The sequence below is a fragment of the Rana temporaria genome, chromosome 5 (genome assembly GCF_905171775.1).
Source record: "Rana temporaria chromosome 5, aRanTem1.1, whole genome shotgun sequence".
Classification (NCBI taxonomy): Eukaryota; Metazoa; Chordata; class Amphibia; order Anura; family Ranidae; genus Rana; species Rana temporaria.
In genome coordinates, this window is record NC_053493.1 from 241684112 (window position 1) to 241699437 (window position 15326).

At 45.4% G+C, this 15326-nt stretch overlaps 1 protein-coding gene across 2 annotated transcripts in view; it reads right to left on the reverse strand.

The window, feature by feature from the left end:
- LOC120940667 (oocyte zinc finger protein XlCOF6-like) overlaps positions 1 to 15326 on the reverse strand; it is a 74772-nt gene that overhangs the window by 3443 nt on the left and 56003 nt on the right. Inside the window, exon 6 of one of the 2 annotated variants that reach the window (XM_040353648.1) lies at positions 3514 to 3592. In XM_040353648.1, the coding sequence (XP_040209582.1) occupies positions 3514 to 3592 (79 nt within the window). Of the gene's footprint in view, positions 1 to 3513; positions 3638 to 15326 lie in introns of both variants that reach the window. The other variant, XM_040353647.1, reaches the window with a different exon arrangement.

Consider the following 15326-nt stretch of genomic DNA (forward strand, 5'->3'; position numbering starts at 1 on the left):
AGATCTAAACAAAACTGTGAATCCTGACTTTTTTTTAGGCCTAAAGTAGAACCATAGACAAAACTTTATTTTTTTATGTTGGATAGAGTAAGGGAGGGTTATAACCCCGGTCAAATTTTGTTTCACCATCTGTGTCCCATTACGGAGATTTCCCTTCACTTCTTGTCCCATACCCAAACAGGGAGGGGAAAAAGTAAATTCCTTGGGGACCCCGAGGTCACCAGAACTGGTGTCCTCATTGAAAGATTTCCCCTCTAAAACTTTTCTGGGGACAGATGTACACACGACCAATTTTCACGATGAGAAAACTGCCATTTTTTATATTAGTCGTGAAAACCGTTCGTGTTTATGCTCCCTAGCAGTTTTGTCGCCGAAAATACTGCCCGCAGAAAATTTAATCCAGCTCTTTTTTCTCGTCATGTTTCCCGTCAGTCTTTTTCTCGTCGCGAAAAGCGGTCGTGTGTATGCTTTTCCGAGTGGAAAAAAAACCGTGCATGCTCAGAATCAAGTATGCAGCCCAAATGGTGGCGCCATTTGAAAGGAACTTCCCCTTTATAGTCCCGTCGTACGCGTTGTATGCCACCGTGCTTTGGTCGGACGTTTCTTTGCATGAACGTGTGTAAGCAAGTCAAGCTGGAGAGGAATCGCGTTGAGAAAAACGTTTTTTTTTTTCTGCCGAGAAAAAATGGTTGTGTGTACGAGGCATTACTTTCACTTTCAATGATAATGGGAAACAGGACAAATAGAGAGGATAACTCTTCCTAAGGGAGGGGAGGGGGGACCACGGCGACACACAGCAATAAAACCTGACAGATGTTCTAATCCCTCTTTATTCAAAACTAAAAAAAAAAAAATGTTTTGCCTTTAGTTACACTTCAATGATTTTCATCCTTCTCCTTGCACCATTATTTAGTAAATCACTGACCAAGAACAAGTACATGCACAGAAGATGTCAGGACACTGGATATAACATGCTTGCTCTCGTAACTCCTTTAGTTATCCAAAAATAAGTCAGTTGAACAACAAACTGAAATCTTTTAGGTGGAGAGTAAAAATAAAATGATATGGTTGCATAAGTGTGCACACCCTTAAATTAATACTTTGTTGAATCACCTTTTGATTTTATTACAGCACTCAGTCTTTTTGGGTACAAGTCTATCAATATTTGCCCACTCTTCTTTGCAAAAACACTCCAAATCTGTCAGATTGCGAGGGGATCTCCTGTGCACAGCCCTCTTTAGATCACCCCACAGATTTTCAATCGGATTCAGGTCTGGGCTTTGGCTGGGCCATTTCAAAATTGTATTCTTCTTCTGGTGAAGCGATTCCTTTGTTGATTTGGATGTATGCTTTGGCTTGTTGTCATGCTAAAAGACGATGTTCCTCTTCATGTTCAGCTTTCTAGCAGAAGCCTGAAGGTTTTGTGCCAATATTGACTGGTATTTGGAACTGTTCATAATTCCTTCTACCTTGACTAAGGCCCCTGTTCCAGCTAAAGAAAAACAGCCCCAAAGCATGATGCTGCCACCACCATGCTTCACTGTGGGTATGGTGTTCTTTGGTGATGTACAGTGTTGTTTTTGCGCCAAACATATCTTTTGAATTCATGGCCAAAAAAGTTCAACCTTAGGTTCATCAGACCATAACACATTTTCCCACATGCTTTTGGGAGACTTGTTTCAAAATGTGTTTTGCAAAATATAGCCGGGCTTGGACATTTTTCTTGCCACTGTCCCATAGCCCAGACACATGAAGAATATGGGAGATTATTGTCACATATACCACACAGCCAGATATTCCTGCAGCTCCATTAAAATCCTTTCACACTGAAGGCATTTTTTTTAGGCGCTAAAAGGCTAAAAATAGCGCCTGTAAAACGCCTCCCCTGCAGCCCCAGTTTAAAGCCTGAGTGCTTTCACACTGGAGCGGTGCGCTTGCAGGACATTACTTCACTTTGTTCCATGGCTTTTGCTGTAGGATGCAACTAAGAAAATGTCAGGAAATACTTACTAGAACAGCTGAACTTTATTTGGGGTTACTCAGAGGTCCTTTAACCACTTAAGGACCGAGCCCATTTCTGAGATTTGGTGTTTAAAAGTTAAAAAAAGATAATGTTACGCCGAGTAAACTGACCTAACATGTCACGCTTCAAAACTGTGCCCGCTCATGGAATGGCGACAAACATTTACCCTTAAAAATCTCCATAGGTGACGTTTAAAAAATTCTACAGGTTGCATGTTTTGAGTTACAGAGGAGGTCTAGGGCTAGAATTATTGCTCTCTCTCTACCGATCGCGTCGATACCTCAAAATGTGTGGTTTGAACACAGTTTTCATATGCGGGCGCTGCTCACGTATGCGTTCGCTTCTGCACACAAGCTTAGCGGGACGGGGCACGTTTAAAAAAAAAAAAAAATTCTTATTTATTTTTACGTCGCTTACACCCTACAGTGGTATGGAGACAGATGGGGGCCATCTACACCTCACTTGTCTCATGCCACTGACTTGGAGGATGCGATAGCCGGGATAAAAGTGATCTTGCGGCAAATCCGCCACAGAGGCTACTTTTAATCGAAAAGCGGATCACCTGCTCTTGAAGAGGATACCGGGGTTATGGCAGCTAGCTGCTGCCATAACAATGGCATTCCTCTTTAACGTGGCGTCACAAAACGACGGCTGGCGGACCGGAAGTTGTTGAATGATGGCAGGTGTGTACTGACTCCTATTTAACATGTGAATGTGATTGCTTAATTCTGAGCACAGGTACATCCCCAGTTATAAGAGAGTGTGCACACTTATGCATTTTATTTTTTCTTCCTCCCCTAAGGGCCAGTTCACACCAGACACAGTTCCGTTCAGTTCCGTGTGCTTTTTTTCTGCACAAAATGCATGCACAGTGTTTTCCAAGTATTCCAATGACTCTGGTTCACACCACGCAGTCAGTTTCTGCACTGGAAACTGACCGTAAACTGACTGCATGGTGTCAACTAGAGCCAACCAGAGCCATTGGAATACATGGAAAACACTGTGCATGCATTTTTAGTGCAGAAAAAATGTGTACGGAACTGAACTGAACTGCGTCTGGTGTGAACTGGCCCTAAAGTTAGGAAAGTTCTGAAATTATTTAGCTTTGTCTAATTTTTTTACATCACATAAACCTGACATATTTTAGACTTTTATATTCACTGTATCTACTTCTCATCTTGGCAGTCATGATAATTGGAGATGGGACAGATCAGAATCATTTGACAAGAGGCTACACTCTCATTCAAAAACACTGTGAATAATTTGCAAGAAGTGCAATGAATTACATAAAATTAACCAAACAGTAAATTAAGTGGACCTTTTGATTTTATCACATACACAGTATCTATTGGATGGCACTAGCAGTTCACCGATTGCTTTTTTCTTTTGTCCGGCGTTTCTCATTAAAAGGGCTGTGATAGTAATTGATTTTTCATTGATCACAGATAAAGGATAAATGGAGAAATTAAAAAATAATTAAAAATACGTACCAGCTATAAGAACAGTGTGGGCACTTGTAAGGCTTCTCGTGTGTGTGAGTCCTGATGTGTCTACGCAGAGAACTGCAATCTATAGAGGCATAAGTACATAACTCACATTTAAAAGGCTTTTCACCTACAAGAAAAATAAAACAAATTAAGCAACAGAAAAGATCACATGTGCATCTCAAAAGTAGCTACTCATCCATAAATCTAATTTAGCAGAGTTACAGAAGCATTGATTTCTTCTTAAATACCATTTACCAAAGATTTCTGAAGTAAAAGTTCAAACCATCTGAAAATATGCTCATATTAAACAGCGGTAGGAAATTATTACGTCATCGTGCATATCTTACAGCTGCCAACGTTTGGACAGAATCCCACAGACATACTTGCTTTGCAGAAAATAAAATTCCATAACAAAAACTAAGCAGCAAGCAATGTGTTGGGTTTCTAAAAAAATAAGAAGTTACAGTGTTACTAAACCCAGGACCCTGCATTTACTATACCTGGTCTCCCACAGTACACAGCACATGGAAATGCAATCGTTTTGAACGGATAAACACCTTTTCTCAGCAGTATATAGCAGTCTTGTGACTTCTATCAGTGTCTAGTTAAAGCTTGTAGGAGAAGTTTTCATTTTCCCCTGATTGTCCTATGACAATCCGTTCTGTGAATGCAAAACTAAACTACAAGGTCCGGCAGCCTTTGCGGCTGTTGGCTTGTAGTTTTCAATGAACTACCACAATGTTGTTTGCTAGTACAGCAAAAAGTGTGTTTAAACTCCTCCCGCCACACAGGCATTTTTGGTATGCATCGGGGCACTTGTACCCAGCTTTCTGAGGTGGAAGTGGGAGCATTTCTTTGTAAAGGGGTCATAGCAGTGATCAATCTCTTCTAGCCTCGTGTAACAGCTCCCCAATTTTTTGAAGCGTGTATCCAGCCTTCAACTACACCCGTAGCATGTCCCTGGTCTCTCACCAACATTTCCTCTAGTATTGCTGGAGTCTCTGACATTTCTCTCTAGCAACAGAGAAAATTATAAATATTGATATCAGGGGCTGCAGTTGAGGCCCCCTATACCTCGTAAGTTGACAACTACTGTTCGTAGTTACATATTTAAGCTGGTTGAAAAAGTCCATCTAGTTGAACCAACAGAAGGACATTTTTTTCATATATCATACATACACACACACACACACACACACACAAACACAAAATTACATATATATATTGTAAGATTGGGGGATCAGACTCCAATGGTAGGTGCGTTTTTCAGTGAGTACGCCAATCCAATACTGAGTGTTTAAGGGCCTGGTAGCCCACTTTTATTTAAAAACCTCAAAGTTCACAGATACAAAAGCTGCCCTCGCAGGGGGGTTTCATTATTCCTGTATCTTGCAAAAAATCAACAGTCGCACACAGCGACTTATCCGCACACAGCGTTTGATTCGCACACAGCGACTTGTCCTCTTGAAGCACACAGCTTCTAGCTGCAACCCATGCAGCCTCTCTCTTCTCTCAGAGATATGGGAGCTCACCTGGCTCCCAGGAACAGACTTCCTGTCTGTAGGGTGGGTTCTGAATGCTGTTCAGGTCAGACTTAAAAAGCCCAAGCCACAGCTGACCAATTAACGTGCGTTTCTCCCCAGAATTTGGCGTAAAGCAGCCATTTCTCACCCAGCACAGGGTCCCATCCTATAGATAGATAGATAGATAGATAGATAGATAGATAGGACACATGCACACACACAGTTCCCCAAAAAATTAAAGGGAACACTTTGGAAACATATATTTCCCCATCTCAATGGATGTGGACTGGGTAATGTGTTGGGAAGGAAAAAAAGAGATTTTTAATACAGCTTACCTGTAAAATCTTTTTCTTGGAGTACATCACGGGACACAGAGCGGCATTCATTACTATATGGGTTATATGGAGTACCTTCAGGTGTAGACACTGGCAATCTTCAAACAGGAAATGCCCCTCCCTATATAACCCCCTCCCATAGGAGGAGTACCTCAGTTTTGTAGCAAGCAGTATGCCTCCCAAAATGGTCCTCAAAAGAGGGGTGGGAGCTCTGTGTCCCGTGATGTACTCCAAGAAAAAGATTTTACAGGTAAGCTGTATTAAAAATCTCTTTTTCTTTATCGTTACATCACGGGACACAGAGCGGCATTCATTACTATATGGGATGTCCCAAAGCAATGCTTACAATGAGGGGAGGGAGAACATCTCCAAGACAAAAGGATTTAATTTAGAGATATACTCAAATCATAATAAATCCAACTTATTTGAGAAAAATAATCTTAAATTTTAAATTTAACTCAAAAAAAGAGGAGCCCCCGGGATCCGAGGGTCTCAAACTGCAGCCTGCAGCACTGCCTGCCCGAAGGCAGTATCAGTATTCCTTCTTACGTCCAACTTGTAGAATTTTGTAAATGTGTGGACAGAAGACCAGGTTGCCGCCCTGCAAACTTGAGCCATAGAGATCTGGTGGTGTGCTGCCCAGGAGGCGCCCATGGCTCTAGTAGAATGAGCCCTTAATGATACTGGAGGAGGCAACCCTTTCAAGCCGTAGGCCTGAGTGATCAATTGCTTAATCCACCTAGAGATGGTGGACTTTGCAGCTGCCTGCCCCTTCTTGGGCCCATCCGGTAGAATAAACAGCACATCTGTTTTCCGGATCTTCTCTGTAGCTTTAAGATAGGCCTTCATGGCCCTGACAATATCCAAGGTATGCAGCAACCCTTCCTTTCTGGAAGTAGGTTTAGGGAAGAAGGATGGTAATACCAAATCCTGGTTCAAATGAAAACTGGATATGACCTTCGGTAAGAAGGAAGGATGAGGGCGGAGAACGACCTTGTCCTTATGAAATATAAGATATGGTTCCTTACAGGATAAGGCTGCCAGTTCCGAAACTCTTCTTGCGGAAACTATGGCAACCAAAAACACCAACTTCCTTGTCAGTAGAACCAAAGGAACTTCAGCCAACGGCTCAAACGGTTGTTTCTGTAAACTCGACAGAACAAGATTTAAATCCCACGGACAAAGCGGGGATTTAACTGGAGGTTTAATACGCAAGACCCCTTGAAGGAAGGTCTTAACCAGCGAGTGGGTGGCCAGCGGCCGCTGAAACCACACTGACAGGGCAGAAATCTGTCCTTTGATTGTGCTTAATGCCAATCCTTTATCCACTCCTAGCTGGAGAAAACTTAAAACTCTATCTATGGTGAACTTGCGAGGAAGCCATAGCTTGGACTCGCACCAGCCTATATAGGCCTTCCAGACCCTGTGATAAATCACCCTAGAGACCGGTTTCCTGGCTCTGATTAGGGTAGAGATTACTTTCTGAGACAGACCTCTACCCCTGAGAATCAAGGATTCAGCTTCCAGGCCGTCAAATTTAGATGCCGTAAGGCAGGGTGGAGGATCGGACCTTGCAATAGCAGGTCTGGCCTTAGAGGCAGAGTCCAAGGGTTTCCCACTACCATCCTTAGGATTAGTGAGTACCAAGCCCTTCTGGGCCATGCTGGAGCTACCAGGATAACTGGTATGTGCTCCACCCGGATCCTGCGCAGCAGGCGGGGTAGTAACTGGAGCGGGGGAAACGCATAAAGAAGCTTGAACTGATGCCAAGGGCAAACCAGAGCATCGGTTCCGCAGGCCATCGGATCCCTTGAGCGGGACATGAACCTGTCTAGCTTCTTGTTGAGTCTCGATGCCATGATATCCACGTCCGGCACTCCCCATCTTTGGCAGAGTGCTTGAAAGACTTGTGGATGCAGAGACCATTCCCCCGGCCATAGAGTCTGGCGGCTTAAGAAGTCCGCCTGAAAGTTGTCCACTCCGGGAATGAATATTGCCGATATGCAGGGCACATGAGCCTCTGCCCATAGGAGAATCAAGCTCACTTCTCTCTGAGCGGCCTGACTCCTGGTCCCCCCTTGGTGATTTATGTATGCCACTGCCGTGGCATTGTCTGATTGAATTCTCACCGGGAGCCCCTGCAATTTCGACGTCCAAGCCCTGAGGGCTAGTCGAACAGCTCTGAGCTCCAAGATGTTGATGGGTAAAAGCTTCTCTGGCTTTGCCCAAATACCTTGGCGAGTGGAACCATCCACAATCGCTCCCCAGCCCGTCAGGCTGGCGTCTGTGGTCACTATCTTCCAAGCCACTGGGCTGAAAGATTTTCCCTTCAGTAGATTCTGAGGGTCTAACCACCAACACAGACTTTGCCGGACTCTTGATGAGAGAGGCAACGGGATATCCAAGGCCTGTGGCCTTCTGCTCCATGCTGACAGGATGGCTGCCTGCAGGATGCGAGTGTGGCTCTGGGCGTATGGCACCGCCTCGAAAGTAGCCACCATCTTGCCTAGTAATCTCATACATAGGCGAATAGTCGGTTCTTTCTTGCTTAGAACCAGTAGGATTAATTCCTTGATGGCTTTGACCTTCCTCAGAGGTAGGAACACCCCTTGTTGTTCCGTGTCTAATCTCATGCCGAGATATTCCAACTGCCTTGTGGGCTGGAATGCTGACTTTTCTCGATTTAGGACCCAGCCGAACCTCTCGAGGTATTGGACCGTGAGGGCCACTGCTCGTTCCAAGCCGGGAGACGAGTGGTCTATGACTAGGAGGTCGTCCAGGTATGCTAGGATCGTGACCCCTTGGATCCTTAGCTTGGCTAGGATTGGAGCTAGAACCTTCGTGAACACCCGGGGGGCCGTAGCCAACCCGAAGGGAAGCGCCACGAATTGGAAATGACGCGAAGCCACCATAAAGCGTAGATATCTTTGATGTGGCTGATAAATTGGAACATGAAGGTAGGCATCCTTTATGTCTATGGACGCCATGAAGTCGTCTTTTTGGAGTGTGGCAGCTGCTGACCGCACGGATTCCATCCGAAATGAGCGGACTTTTAAGTATGCATTTACCATCTTTTAGGTCCAAAATTGGCCTGACATCTCCATTGGGCTTTAGGATGATGAATAGGTTGGAGTAGAAACCCAGCCCCTGTTCCAGGACTGGTACCTCTACTATTACTTCCTGGGAAAGTAGACGATCTAGAGCCGACCTTAATGCGGCTCCTTTCTCCAGATCGTTTGGAATCCTCGACTCCTGGAAATGAGGAGGAGGAAACCTTAGGAATTCTAGCTTGTAGCCTGTGGCCACGGAAGACCGTACCCACTCGTCGGGAATGCTGGCTTCCCAAATCTCCGAAAAGAGTCGCAGCCTTCCCCCCACCTTCGTGGGTGGGGGCGCCCCTTCATGAGGTAGACTTGGGGGCTGGTTTTGCTGGCTTGCGAAACCACTGCCTCTTGCCCCTAACAGCCTGTCCTTGTGATCTGCTGTTGAAGCCGAAGTTTGTTCTTGCAGGAGGCCGTCGATACTGCTTGGCATTAGAGGGCCCCTGCCCAGGGGAGGACTGTCGTTTAAACGCAGGTCCCTGAACCCTCTTCTTAGTTGGCAAGAGAGTACTCTTGCCGCTTGAAATGGTCTGGATGTATTTATCTAAGTCCTCTCCGAAGAGCCGTCCTCCATGGAAGGGAAACCCTGCCAGGAGCTTCTTGCATGGGGGCTCAGCCTCCCAGCTTTTTAACCATAAGAGTCTTCTCATATGGATAAGGGATAATGATAAACGTGACGCTTGTTGGATAGAATCCTTGATTGCGTCTACCGTAAAACATATGGCCTTAGGGACATCCGAAAATTCTTCTGCCTGCTCGGCAGGAATAAGTTCAAGCATTTGCTTAAATTGATCCGATAAAGCTTGAGCGACTCCAATCGCAGCCACGGCTGGCTGTACTACTGCCCCTGCAGAAGTGAAGGAGTTCTTAAGTAGGGCTTCCAAGCGTCTATCAACTGGATCTTTGAAAACCTGTACGTTTTCTACAGGACATGTTAACGATTTGTTAACACATGAGATGGCTGCGTCTACTGCAGGAGAAGCCCATCTCTTGGAAAACTTTTCTTCCATAGGATATAAGACAGAAAATTTCTTAGGTGGAAAGAAAACCTTGTCTGGTTTGTTCCACTCTTGGAATAAGACTTCCTCCAATAGAGGATGGATCGGAAACACAGCACTGCTTTGAGGCGCCCTCAGTGAGCCCAAAGCTGAAACCGTCGATACCTGGAGATCTGGTACAGGCAGGTTGAATGCCTTATGGACCAAGTCCGTCAAGCCCTGAATCCACCAGCTCTCCCTCAGGGAGACTGCCCCAGACTCCTCTGTATCCGGATCTTCGATCCCTGAACCTACTTGGTCTCTGTCCAAGAGGTCCAATTCCCCAGAGGAAAGGACCTCCTCTTCCGAGGGTCCGCGCACGGGTGACGGAGATCTATTCCGCTTACTACCCCGCATGGCTGCGGCTATCATTTCTCCCATGCTTCTCCGCATCTCATTTAAAGAGGCGAGTAACACCTCCTCCGTGACCACCTTAGGGTTGGGTTGACTCGCGTCAGCTCTAGCCCCAGACCCCGATGGCCCAAAGGCTCCCTGTGGGGAAAGCAGCGGCATAGCTCTATCCGAGACCTCAGATTCTGCGGGGGAATCCCCACCTTTTGTACCCTCTGATCTTGATGCCATGGTACAATACCGAGGTACACCTGCTACTTATTGGTACCTGGGACTTATAATAGTTAAATGCCCAAACACCTGTTTGGGGAATAAAAAATGTCTCCTCTACCCTAGATGACACTTTTTTTTTTTTTTTTTTCAAAGAAAAACTTTTCTTCTTTTTTTTTTTTTTTTTTTTTCAATCTAGGCAAGAAAAAACATTCTATCCCCCTGAGTAGTATTGCCAAAGAAAAGACTATGAGATGGAAAAGAAAACCAGCCTATTCCTAGGCTAAACCACAATCTTCTGAAGACTGTAGTATTCTTTCTGGCCACTGTGTGTCCTCAGCGCCCCGTGCTTCACTCCAGTCCTTCCTCCCTTAAGCCAGAGAAATGAATGAGCTGTGGCATCTAAGGAAGGGCCGCCCCTTCCTTTAAACCACTGACCCGCCCTTCCCCCCCAGCTAAAACGGCGCCAAATGCGTCTATAACACGTGCACGCGCACCGCGCGCGCGCCCGCCGACGGGGGGGGTTGGGAGGAAGGGCCTCTCTGTTCCTGCAGCCGCAGGCCTGGAACACACGAGGAGGTCAGCGTTTTGCCTGCCTTGCAGGCATGAGGGAGAGGACTGGATAGAGCATCGCCTGGAGGCTTGCAGGTAAGCATAGCTCTCTGACACACACATACACTTGTACATAAAAGGCCCCACTCACAGCTTTTCCAACACTACCAGGGAGGTCACTTTTTATGGGGAAATATAACATATAGAGCCATCCTATCTTCATGATATGTGACTGGTTTGCCAGATGCAATGCATAACCTTAGGCATGTCCCCTGTGACCTCCCAGAAAAAACTTGCTAAGAGCCAAGCTCCGCAGGTTTTTCCCCTTACTTACCTGCTCCATGCCGCAGGACTTTGCCAAGCAAGAGGTCCAATCTTCCCCCATCTCCGTGGGGATGTCTAGACCTTCAGGCCCTGGGAACCTTCTTCTTCCATGAAGGATCCACTGTCCTGGGCCCATACAGCACCCTGGCAAACAGAAAACATTAGGCGCCCCAAAGGTTTTCTAAGTTCTGGGCCCAGGGTCCAGCTCTCTTAAAAAGAAAGCATTATGGGCTATACCCCAAGGGTTTGGGGTCCGGTTACTGACCACTTTAGCGCGCAGGCTTTTTTGGACAGAACCGGTAGCTCACCTAATCCCAAGGATGCGGAGGCAAGCTAAACCATGACTAACACCTAAGACACTGGCGTAAAAACTGAGGTACTCCTCCTATGGGAGGGGGTTATATAGGGAGGGGCATTTCCTGTTTGAAGATTGCCAGTGTCTACACCTGAAGGTACTCCATATAACCCATATAGTAATGAATGCCGCTCTGTGTCCCGTGATGTAACGATAAAGAAAATACCATATTGTTTGATAAAATGAAAATTATCAACCTACAATGGCTGATTTCAAAGACACCCTGAAAATCAAAGTGAAAACATGATGCAGCAGGCTAGTGCACTTTCATTGCTGCAACTCAAAATGGTAGCTTGTTTGTATGGCTCCCCACATGCTTGTATGCATGCCTGACAACATCAGGGCATGCTCCTAATGAGACGGATGGTGTTCTGGGATATTTCCCTTCCTGATCTGGACCAGAGCATCACTGAGCTCCTGAACAGACTTGAGTGCAACCTGGCGACACCGGATGGACCAAAACATAATGTCCCAGAGGTGTTCTATTGGATTTAGATCACGCAAGTGTGGGGGCCATTCAATTGTATTAATTCCTTCATCCTCCAGGAACTGGCTGCATACTCTAGCCAAAAGGAGGCTGGCCATTGTTGTGCACCAGGAGGAACCCAGAACACACTGCACCAGCGAAGAGTCTGACAATGGGTCCAAGGATTTTATCCTGATACCTAATGGCAGTCAGGGTGCCATTGTGTAGCCTGTAGAGGTCTGTGCGTCCCTCCATGGATATGCCTCCCCAGACCATCACTAACCCACCACCAAACCGGTCATGCTGAACGATGTTACTGGCAGCATAAAGTTCTCTGCGGCTTCTCCAGACCCTTTCACATATGCTCAGGGTGAACCTTCTCTCATCTGTGAAAAGCATGGGGCACCAGTGGCAGACCTGCCGATTCTGGTGTTAAATGGCAAATGCCAATCAAGCTCCAGTGTCCGGCAGTGAGCACAGAGCACACTAGAGGACGTTGGGCCCTCAGGCCACCACCATGAAGTCTGTTTCTGATTGTTTGGTCAGGGACATTCACACCAGTGGCCTGCTGGAGGTCATTTTGCAGTACTCATCCTGTTCCTCCTTGCACAAAAGAAGTAGATACCGGGCCTTGGGTTAAGCGCCTTCTACGGCTCTGTCCAGCTCTCCTAGATTTACTACCTGTCTCCTGTAATCTCCTCCATGCTCTTGACACTGTGCTGGCAGAAACGGCAATCCTGGCAATGACAGAAGTCATGTTTTGCTTGGGGATCAAATACGTATTTTACTCACTGAACTGCAACCTAATTTATAACATCTGTATCGTGTTTTTTCTTTATTTTCGGTTGATATTCTGTCGCTATCATTTAAAATTCACCTATGATAAAAATTATAGGCCCTTAAATTGTAAGTGGGCAAACTTACAAAATCTGCAGGGGATCAAATAATTATTTTCCCCCACTGTAGGTTGCTTGTGTTCTGCATGGTACTTGGGTACTATAGATAGATTTTATGGGATTTGGAAGCCTTGAATTGAATTGTAATTTTACTCAAATTTGGTACATCTCTCACCGAGCAGGATTTGAGGTTTTAAAGACAAGTTGTGTGGCTTATTATGGTTAGTAATGTAATGGTCTTAATTTCTGAGTCTTGTTTATCCTAATTATATAACTATATTATATTGTCACATTTAAAACATGTGTATTTTAATTCCTTTTACTAATTATTTTAAGGATAAAATAAATGTGTGTAAACAATGTGCTTGCAAACCTCAAGGAAAAAATACAAATCCACTAGGTTTTCCTTTGGCATCTTAAAATAGAATCCTGGACGGCTGTAGACTGCAACAAAAATGATAGTTCCACAAAAAAAGGCAAAACTTCATATACAACTATAAAACTGTGTAGTGCCTGCTCATGGTTATTACAAGAAACTGTGCCAATCAGCAGTATGGAAAGTGGAAATATACATACAAAATTATATATATATATATATATATATATATATATATATATATATATATTATATATATATATACACACACACACATACACACACACACACACACACACATACATACACACTTTAAGCTTTTCTTTTTTCTAACTATTTTATGACTACTATACATTATTTTGGAAGCGATATCCTTGATATTCTATTTAGGGAATAGAAAAAGCAGGACCGCCAGCAGTGCCAACCTTGGAAGACAGCCATCAGTAGCCACCAGCCATACACGCCTGGGGAACAGCAGCAGCCAGCGCTACCTGCAGAAATCCTGAGGAAGAAGTGAAGATTGAGGACAGTTAAGGTGTGGGTAAACCGTCGTGCATCAGTGTGAAAGCAGCCGTATGCCGCGTACACACGACCGTTTTTCACGTCCTAGACAAACCGACATTTTTTCAACGTGATTCTTGTCAAGCCTGCCTTGCATACACACGATCGTGAAAAAAAATGCTGGAGCAAAGTGCGGTGATGTACAACACGTACGACGGCACTATAAAGGGGAAGTTCCATTCATATGGCGCCACCCTTTGGGTTGCTTTTGCTGATTTCGTGTTAGTAAAACTTTGGTGAGAGACTTTTCAGTCTTCATGCTTTTCAGTCTGTTACAGCGTGACGAATGTGCTATCTCCATTACAAATGCTAGTTTTACCAGAACGAGCGCTACCGTCTCATAACCTGCTTCTGAGCATGCATGTTTTTTTCCTGTCGTTAAAGCCCACACACGATCATTTTTCATGACGAGAAAAACGACAATGTGAACAACGACGCAAAAATTTAGAGCATGTTCTAAATTTTTAATGCCCATTTTTCACATCGAGAAAAATGCTCTGGAGCCTACACATCGATCGTTTTTAATGACTATAAAAAATTTTTTATTTTTCACGTCATGAAATACAGTGGTGTGTGCTCCTTTCACGCAATTGGTCCGATCAGGTCCACCTGTCTGTTTTTCAGATGGACCCAATCATTCACCTCTATTGAGTGGCAGATGTCTGCTCTGCATATGCAGAGTGAACACATCATCTGCCTGCTCCCCTCATTGTGGCCCGCGACGGGTTACCAAGTGGCCCTCGCTCCTCAAAAAGTTGGGCACCCCTGTTCCAGACTTGAATTAAAATTCACAGAAGTCTGGTAAATAAAATGTTCCTCCAGCAGAGGTCCAAATCTCATGTTTGTGGTATTACTTGAATCCTTCACATCAAAGCCCCCTCTCTGTGACATCAGTGTCCTTGGTTCTCTGCTCTTTACATCACAGCACCCTCTTTACATCAGTGTCCTCAGTTCCCCCTTCATGTCACAGATTCCTGCTTTACATCACAGTCCCCCAAGCTTTACATCACAGCTATCCCCTTACAGTAGTATCCTCATTTCCCCTTCACATCACAGCCTTCCCCAAATCCCAGTACCCTTCACATCATATTCCCCTCTTACATCACAAAACCCCCTTCAGAACACAGTTCCCCCTAGTTTGCATCAAACCCCTCTTCTGCCTTAAATGACAGTCCTCTTCAAATCATAGCCCTGCCCTCTTACATCACAGTAAACACCCCCTCCTTACATGACAGCCCCCTTGACATCACAGTACCCTTTTACATTTCGTTCCTCCTACCCATTTACATCCCATTATCCCCTTTATATCCTCAATCTCTCCCTCACATAATACACCTCCCCCCCCCTCTTTTGAATCACATTCCTTCCCTCAAATTACACTCCCCCTTTTAATCACAGACCCCTTCACGTCACAACTATCCCTTTTACATCAGTCCTGTCCTTACATCAAAGTCCACTTCACATAACACATCCCCCCCCCCTCAATTACATCACAGTCCCTGTCCAATCCCGTCACGATGCCCGCCCTCTGTCCAATCCCGTCACACCTCCCGCCCTCTGTCCAATCCCGTCACACCTCCCGCCCTCTGTCCAATCCCGTCACACCTCCCGCCCTCTGTCCAATCCCGTCACACCTCCCGCCCTCTGTCCAATCCCGTCACACCTCCCGCCCTCTGTCCAATCCCGTCACACCTCCCGCCCTCTGTCCAATCCCGTCACACCTCCCGCC